Source organism: Stegostoma tigrinum, chromosome 26 (assembly GCF_030684315.1).
Source record: "Stegostoma tigrinum isolate sSteTig4 chromosome 26, sSteTig4.hap1, whole genome shotgun sequence".
NCBI classification, from domain to species: Eukaryota; Metazoa; Chordata; class Chondrichthyes; order Orectolobiformes; family Stegostomatidae; genus Stegostoma; species Stegostoma tigrinum.
In genome coordinates, this window is record NC_081379.1 from 943,608 (window position 1) to 952,879 (window position 9,272).

A 9,272-nucleotide genomic window follows, 5' to 3' on the forward strand; every position below is an offset into this window, starting at 1 on the left:
AAGGAAATAGTACTGTGCTCTATTAGAATCGTTCACTCCTCTCTTCCATTAACACGACAGGACCCAGGCTAAAGGTGAAGTCATTAACTGGTTTAGTTTCTGTATGAAGTTCATGCCATGGCAAGAAGTGACTGGGAGGTAGCTGTGGGGTACAGACAGAAAGCGGGCTGGCTAGGATTGATGGTGTCTATCACCATGACAACCAGCTTTCAGAGTGAAGATGATCTTTCTGGAATCTTATTCTCCTGATGTCTGAGTTTCTCATCTTGTGCCTCTCTTATGAGATTGGAGGGTGTGAAGGACATGTTTGTTGTTGCAAATACAGCATGGAATTTGACAGTCTCCACCAGGGCAGCTTGGAGGTGGGCGACGTGGGGGGTGGGGAGAAATGTTTTATCAGGTGAGAGGATTGGAATTCCACCATATTCCTAACTCCAGCCCAGTGAAGTCTGAGCTGGGAAGCTCTGTGACGTTCTTCCTGAAATGATGCCCATTAAACAGCTGTTACTATTGGTCAGGATCCAAGTGGAAGGAGGTTACCCCGTTGTAGGTTCACCAGCACATCCTGCTGTGTTTGCCATCTGGAGGGTGGTAAGGCCCAGAGGGCTTGGGAAAGGAAGCTGCTATCCCAAAGGATACAAAGGCCCACTGGGAAGCCAATGGCCTAACTTTGCTGCTAACCCCTTCCCCCTCATGTGTGCCCCCTGCCCCCACTGACCTGGGTGCTGCAGTGCTCCTGGTGTCTTCCCCAGTGGTATTGCCAAGTGGTGAGGAGCGGCCATGGCCCTGAATGCTCATACCCTCAGGGGGTTAGAATTCCACTGAGTTGGGTGTTGTTGGGGTGGGGTGGGTTGGAGATGCTGCCTCGGCCTGAGAGCAACCGCCGGCCTGGTATGGGCCTGACTACCATTTAATACAGTGGGCCAGGCTAGAACAGAGATAAAGTGGAGGCTCACTGACTTCTTAACCAGTAGAGAGGAGCTCACCTACCCCAGCTGCAATGCATCGGACAGACTCAGCAAGACAAGCAATTCTCTCCTGTCCATTATCACGTGCATTCCCAATTTCGGAACAATTAGTTTTGCACACACAACCCTCAGACACTCTCATTTCTGCCTGGAAATGATTTACTGTCTGTATGTTGATGATGAGGAATTCTGTTACTGACTGATGGCTGAGCTTTGATGGTGTTTGCACCTGATTGCCTTCGTACGAACAAGTTGCAGAAAATATCCCCGCCCCCTCCGTTCCTGAGGGGAATCACACAGTCAATGACATAAATGTCTGAAAGTGAATTAGTTTGTCAGTTGTTTCACTGAAAAGTATGGAATTACAGGCACTGTGAAATTAAAATGACAGAACTGCCAGGGAGGGAATGCATTCACCAGGAATAGTACAGAAAGCAAATGCTGCAGTGACTTCACCAAACAAAGGTTCTGACTATCTGCCTTTCCCATCCACGGCTGAGTGAGAACTTTACAAAAGGCAAAAATAAGATTTAAAATGAACACTTGTCACTGCAATAAAATTGAAACCACCGACATTTAGCAACATCAGAATAAATAGCATATGGTGCCTCATTAAAACCTGATGAAAATATTGAGTTAACTGGATGCTATAGAAATACAGTCAGCACGTTCTGTATCAAGGCAAAGCCACGAGTACATTGCCATTGGTTGCACTGTGTCAATGTCCTTCTCTGTACCCCAGTCCCTAGATCCATTGTTGCACATGTCCTTATGTTGCTGTTTCTAAACATTCTGAATGACTTTAAGGAACCAGCATCATTGAGACCACAGAAGGCAGAGTTCCAGACGAGAGGCTATGTGGAATCTGGCTCACAAGGAAGGAGTAACTGAGGAAATCTGACAGAAGGCATCACTACACCATCAGCTGAGGTGCCGAAAGCAACTCTTACCCTACTGGGACTGGATAACGTCGTTTTATTTTGGGCCAGTGCTGGAACTAGTCAGCTCTAGGCTAACTGCAGAAACATATGATTAGAACTTAAAAGGAAAGGGCAAGTTTCACGGCAATTACAGCGTGGTAGCTAAAGAAAATGATATTGTTGTAAAAATAGCAGCTGTCATTTTCCCATCCAGGTTGTCTCCCTGATGAAGGCTAGCCATTTTAGATCAGCTGCCCCTGGGCAGGGGAGTGTTGGGAAGAGGAAGAATATTTCTCTGTTTGATGGGTCTGCAAACTCTGAACAATGTGGGAGCCAATCTCAAGCCGGTGGCCGTGGTAAACAGATCCACTGGGGGCACAGAGGCTTCACCTCTGGGGCTTTTGACACAGAAGTTTGAGATGGCTTTTGGCGCTTGCTGCCTCAGAACAGTTTGGAACTCCACCAGGAGCTTATTTGGTGATTTACAAACCATACGGTGACCGTGGTGTGAGGCAAAAAAATCATAATTGACTAACATGTTAATCCCAGAGGACGATGGTTAATGTTTATGTCAAGAAGAATGTTGAAAGGGCAACAGAAACATAAATCCAACAAAAAAATCCATGAAATGAAGCAGAACCTGGATGAGTTGATAATTTACTTGAATCCAGTTGAGAGTAAAATACTTGCCCTTTTCCCTTTCAGGTGGGCTGGTGGGTCTTGAGGGTATCTGGAGGGAGCCTCAGAGAGATAGACCTCAACATCATTGGGCACTTCTTCCAGGAAGTTTGAAGGGACAAGACCTCTCTGGCCATTGATCTCCCCCTGTAAGTGAATGACACAATGTTAGTACAAAGGACCTCACAGTGGAGAGAGAGTCTATTCAGCCCATTGTGCCTGTGCTAGCGCTCTGAATAATTAGTTCCTATCAACCCCCCACCTCATCCCACCCACTACACTACTCTTCCCCCAGAGCCAAGCAAATGTATCCAAACCCCACCCCCCCCAGAAGCCCCAGTTGGATTGTCTTGCACCATCCCTTCAGCTGGCACCTTCTACATTCCAACAATTCATGGAAAAATCATACAGCTCCCTTCTCCTTGTGGCTGTGTATAATCCACGGGTCAGTTTGCAGGTAACAGAGCAGGAAACTGTTGTGAAGAATGACACTGACTTTGGAGGGGGCAGGGGTTAGGGTACTGGGTTGGATGGTGGGGTGGGGAGAAGGTATGGGGGGGGAGGAGTGTTGTGGGCATTGTCAATTAAACATTTAAAAACCCCAGGTGGGCAGAGTCTCGATAGGTGTGGAGTATAAATGGGTAAAATGCGTGAATGTATGGATCAGGCCAGAGCTTCTTCAACAAGAAACACAGATTATATCAAGAACACCAGATCAAAGTTATATTCAGGGAGAAGTTGAACTCAACAAGTGGTTTCTGAAAATGCACCTTGCACAGACTCCAGGCTGTGAATTTATAAGAATTCCGCTCCTCTGATTGATTCACATGGTGTTGACGATTAATTGACTCCAGAGAAATAAAAGATTGCTAAAAAGAACTAGTGGCTGTCTGTGCGGGTTTGCTCCGGTTTCCTCCCACAGTCCAAAGATGTGCAGGCTAGGTGGATTGGCCGTGCTAAATTGCTCACAGTACCCAGGGATGTGTAGCTTAGGTAGGTTATAGGGCGAATGGGTCTGGGTGGGATGCTCCAAGTGTTGGTGGGGGCTTGTTGGGCCAAAGGGCCTGTTTCCACACTGTAGGCGTTCAATTAAACTCTTACATCACCCTTTGTGTATGGGCAATATGTCTTTTTGACTTGATGGCAGCTTGGAGTTGGTGGATTGATGGATCCACTCATGGATTTCCTACAAAGAAACAGTGTGAGACTCAGAGGGCTTTAGCAACTCAATCACCATGATCTCATTGAATGGTGGAATACGTGTCCTATCTTTTATGGTCCTGTGGTTATTGTTTACGGTGCGATATCTAGTGAGGTAGCATACCAGCATACAGATCAAACTGAAGAACAAAGAAATTTCCACATCTCGAACCTAATGATTGATATTCCTCCCAATCTGTTCAATCCCACCCTGCAATAATGGGAATTCACTCATTACTGTGTTTCATTTCAACCTTATCAATGTGTGCACAGAGGCACTTAATGGCTAACGCACACAAGGGGATTCCTACAGTCCCACATAGTATAGGGTCGATCGAACTGGCAACTTCATGAATGGGGCCCTCAGCACCTGCTCGCAGTGTAAGCCTGACACTGAACTAGGACATATCAAACTGTCCTGCACTAACAATAGATGCCCTGTCAATTTATTACTCTCTGTTTTTGCACAAACCCCTGGAAATGCCGGCAGCCACCACCTCTGGCCCTCACACACAGATGACGCTGAATGGGGAGAATGTCTCCAAGCTGCCTCACGCTGAGCTGATGCACAGAGCCAATGTTTAGAAAAGGCCGCGAGGACGCTCCAAGTGAGTTGTACAGGACAGAAACAGACCCTTCACTCCAACACATCTGTAGCAACCAGGCATCCCAATCTGACCTAGTCCCATTTGCCAGCATTTGGCCCATATTCCGCTAAAAGATTCCTATTTATGTACCCATTCAGATGCCTTTTAAATGCTGTAATTGTACCAGGGTCCAGCACTTCCTCTGGCAGCTTGTTCCATACACACTTAACCCTCTGCGTGAAGAAGTTACCCCTTGGGTCCCTTTTAAATCTTGCCCCTCTCACCTTAAACCTATGGGATCAAGTTTTGGTCTTCCCCACCCTGGGGAAAAGACCTTGGCTATTCAGCCTATCCATGGCCCTCATGGTTTAATAAAACTCTATAAAGGTCATCCCCTCAGCCTCTGATGCTCCAGGGAAAATAGCCCCAGCCTATCCAGCCTCTCCCTGTAGCTCAAACCCTCCAACCCCAGAAACATCCCTTGCTGTACCTTCTCAAGTTTAACAACATCTTCCCTATCACAGGGAGAACAGAACTGAATGCATTATTCCAACAGCAGCCTCACCAATGTTCTGTACAGCTGCGAGATGACCTCCCAACTCCTGTACTCAATGCGTTAATCAATAAAGGCAAGTGTATCAAACGCTTTCTTCATCACCCTGTTCACCTACTGCTCCACTTTTAAGGAACTGTGAACCTGCCACCCCATCCCCCTTTATCCTGATGAAGGGTCTAGGCCCGAAACGTCAGCTTTTGTGCTCCTGAGATGCTGCTTGGCCTGCTGTGTTCATCCAGCTCCACATTTTGTTATCTCGGATTCTCCAGCATCTGCAGTGCCCATCATCTCTGATCCTAGATCCCTTTGTTGGGCAACATTCCCAGGACCTTACCAGGAAGTGTATAAGTCTTGCCCTGATTTGCCTTTCTGAAATGCAGCACCTCACATTTATCTAAATTAAACTCCATCTGCCACTCCTGGGCTCATTGGTCCATCTGATCCAATCATTCACTTTTTGAGGTGTAGTCACTGTTACGTAGTTAAATGCAGGGGCGAATCTGACCCCATAAAGGGAAAAATAAAAATACACTAGGGATTTGAAGGGAGCTTGGAAATGTATGTGATTCCAACTTTTGGGACTTATTGAAGAGAACAACTGAGATTGTTCGACCAGTTCCCTGGATCTAATGGCAATTGAAGAGAAAATTACATAAATTATTTGTTCTGTGTTTTCTGTCTCTCATTTCAAATATATTTTGTTGTTGCAAATTGATTCACAACCTTTTGGAAGATGTTCCTGTTATCAGGAAGAAACGCAGCAGGCAACTGTGCATGCATTGAATGAAAAACAGAAGATTTTTCCGAGATTACAAGGTGTGGAGCTGGATGAACACAGCAGGCTAAGCAGCATCAGAGGAGCAGGAAAGCTGATGTTTCGGGTCTGGACCCTTCTTCAGAAATGGGGGAGGGGAAGGGGATTCTGAAATAACTAGGGAGAGGGGCTGGCGGATAGAAGATGGATAGAGGAGAAGATAGGTGGAGAGGAGACAGACAGGTCAAAGAGGCGGGGTTAGATTCAATGACGATGAATGTAGTTGGGGAGTTAGAGAGGGGATAGGTCAGTCCGGGGAGGATGGACAGGTCAAGGGGGCGGGATGAGGTTAGTGGGTAGGAGTTGAGGGTGGGTCTTCAGGTGGGAGGAGGGGATAGGTGAGAGGAAGGACAGGTTAGGGAGGTGGAGACGAGCTGGTCTGGTTGTGTGGTGCAGTGGGTGGAGGGGATGAACTGGGCTGGTTTAGGGATGCAGTGGGGGGAGGGGAGATTTTGAAACTGGTGAAGTCCACATTGATACCATTGGGCTGCAGGGTTCCCAGGCGGAATATGAGTTGCTGTTCTTGCAACCTTCGGGTGGCATCATTGTGGCAGTGCAGGAGGCCCAGGATGGACATGCCATCCAAAGAGTGGGGTGGGGGGAAGTTGAAATGGTTTGCGACTGGGAGGTGCAGTTGTTTATTGCGAACTGATTTTTCTGCACCATGAAGGTAATTCTTTTCTCAGTTCAATAAAATAATGACATATTTTAGCTTGTGTGAAATATTGTTTAGGATAAACCTACATAATAAAATCCATCTTCATCCAGTTCTCCCCAGACGCTGATGATGTCCCCGGCACAAAACGTTAATTCAGCCTGAAAGATAAACAGGAACAGGATTTGGCTCAGCCCTGTTTATGTTAAAATACATGTTTGCATTATTTTGTGTTCATTCTTTGATAACTCCATCCAGAGACGAGGAAAGTTGTAACAAATTGGACCTCACCTTGCAGCTACAAAGGCTGGCACTCCACCCCTGTGGATAAACCTGCATTTATATAGATCCTTACACAAAGTAATAACGTTCGGGTCAAGAACAAAAAGGCTTCCTTTTTTATAGTGCCTTTCATAACCTCAGGATACTCTAAAGCCTGGCATATCATTAATACAGAGGAAGACTGCAGAATGTGGTAGGACATAGAACAGTAGGGCACAGTACAGGCCCTTTGGCCCACAATGTGGTGACACAGGAATCTGGGGGGTCCTTGTACATGACTCAACAAAAACAATTACTGTGCAGATACAGCAAGGAACTGGGAAGACAAAGCAGATGTGCTGGCTTTTGTTTCAAGGTGGATGGAAAATAAAAACAAAGGAATGCCAGTTCAGAGGATTGGTGAGGCCACAGCTGGAGCACTAGAACGAGAACTAAATCCTCCGACTGACTCTAATGTCCCAGAAAAGTCAGGAATGGGTCTGCAATTCAGAAAATTGAGGCACCGCACCAAAAATTTGAATGTTCCTTTCTAAAGGAGCCCTATCCAGGCCGTTTCCTGATAGATAGGGAAAGCTTTAGGTTAGCTTCGCGTTGTAGCTTCGCATTATGAACCTATGCACCACGTTTACGATGCGAGGCCTGCCAGTGACCACCCAGGGATTGGGTTGGGTGGCGGGGGGGCGGAGGTGAAAGTTTTGTGTCCCTTAGTAGGGTAATCCATGTTTTGGAATCCTCTGGAAACCCCAAAGTGAATGGGAAGCTAAGAAAATGGCAACAATCTAACGGGAAAATGTTACTTTTTTTGACAACTTAGGTGTTGCATTATGTTCTTAATCCATCGATTGATTAGTACGGTAAGGATAGGTTCAGCATTACCTTGGCCAGCAGGTGTAAGAGTTGAAATTGAGTCGAGTACCTTTCCCAGGAGAAAAAGCAGTTTATAATAGTCTTTGTAAACCCTCTTGTCATGGTCTAAATATTCGGTCAGATTTAACTTAGGAAGCAAAATTGGTTTGCAGCTTGAACTTAGAAAATTATATTTCTTTTCAAATTCAATAAGCCACATTGTCTGAAGCTTTAATTATTTATTTTGACAGCCATGAATGTTTGACCGAGTTTCAAAACCAGCTCAGCAGAGAGAATATTTACAGAGTAAAGAGTACAAGTTGTTATTTTCCTTCATTTTCTGATTATGGACTAACATGCAAAAAGGCTTTTCTTTTAAGACCAAACACTGAGAAAAGAATCGCTACAGTTTTGAAAACACGTCACTGTGATGCATCGAGATTGTGTTTACATTGCTGCTTTGCAAGCAGTGGGTGGGGGAAAGAGAGCGAGACCGCGAGAGAGCGAGAGGAGGAGAAAAAAAAGAGAGAAACAGATATGACATTACTAGGGTCTAGCAACTGGTAGCTGATTGGTTTCTGTAAATGTGGACGCCTGGCAACAGCTTTCTTATGGCTCCTGGACAGGAGAAGAGTTCAGGGGTTTATAATAAAGGGTGAGAAGCCTCTAGAATACTGGAAAAGCAGGTGTCTCTCTCTGTTGTAAAAGTATATGAAGCCTGAAGAAAGACATTTTTTCCCCCAACCAGTTAGTGTAAGCTGTACCTTTAACCAGTGACAAGAGACCTTGTAGCTTGCAAAGTACACTTTGTAATGTACCAATCACCCTGAGAAGAAGTGAAAGAACCTGGACAAAGGACACCGAAGAATTGAAGACCGTGGGAAGCAAAAGGAACATCTCGTTGAATCTTATGAACTGGTGCTATTGAACTGTGTTATCCCAGTTTTATTCTCCTCCACACACAACCCCACTTGAAACATTAACTCTGTTTCTCTGTCCACAGATGCTGCCAGACCTGCTGAGTTTCTCCAGCATTTCTGTTTTTATTTCAGATTTCCAGCATCTACAACATTTTGCTTTTATATGAAGGAATTATCCATTTTGTCCCACTCTCCTACAAATTTTTCCTTTCTAAATATTCTAGCAATCCCTCTTAAAAGGTCTGTTTAAATCTGCATCAACCATCGTCTCAGGGAGCAGATTAGAAATCACAACAATAATTTCTCGGGTGGACCTTACCCTCCATATTTACCCTTTACAAAATCCTTTCTGGGGGCAGCAGGATTAAACTTGCTTTGTTGTTAAAATGATGGGGTTGTTTAGAAAGGTAACAAGCGTGAAAGCTGACGTTTCGGGCCTAGACCCTTCATCTTACTCTGATGAAGGGCCTAGGCCCGAAACGTCAGCTTTTGTGCTCCTGAGATGCTGCTTGGCCTGCTGTGTTCAACCAGCCTCACATTTTATTATCTTGGAATCTCCAGCATCTGCAGGTCCCATTATCACTAACTTAAGCATGATTGTTTTTTTGCAGAGGACTTTGGATAATGATGGGATAGTGTGGGGGAGGGGCTTAGATTAGCTCACAGGTTGGTGCAACATCGAGGGCCGAAGGGCCTGTCCTGCGCTGTATTGTTCTATGTTCTAATAGTTTAAGGAAGATACTGCGCTAGTGGTGACATAGCTGGACACAGTAATGCAGAGACAGAGACTAAAACGTTGGAGACCCAGGTACAAATGCTGCTGCTGGCATTTAGAATTTAATTAAT

At 45.4% G+C, this 9,272-nt stretch overlaps 1 protein-coding gene across 10 annotated transcripts in view; it reads right to left on the bottom strand.

The window, feature by feature from the left end:
- rimbp2b (RIMS binding protein 2b) overlaps positions 1 to 9,272 on the bottom strand; it is a 352,244-nt gene that overhangs the window by 12,384 nt on the left and 330,588 nt on the right. For all 10 annotated transcript variants that reach the window (XM_059654874.1, XM_059654875.1, XM_059654876.1 and 7 more), the window contains 2 exons: positions 6,468 to 6,539; positions 2,579 to 2,713 (listed from right to left, as the gene is read on the bottom strand). In XM_059654874.1, the coding sequence (XP_059510857.1) occupies positions 2,579 to 2,713; positions 6,468 to 6,539 (207 nt within the window). The remainder of the gene's footprint in view (positions 1 to 2,578; positions 2,714 to 6,467; positions 6,540 to 9,272) is intronic.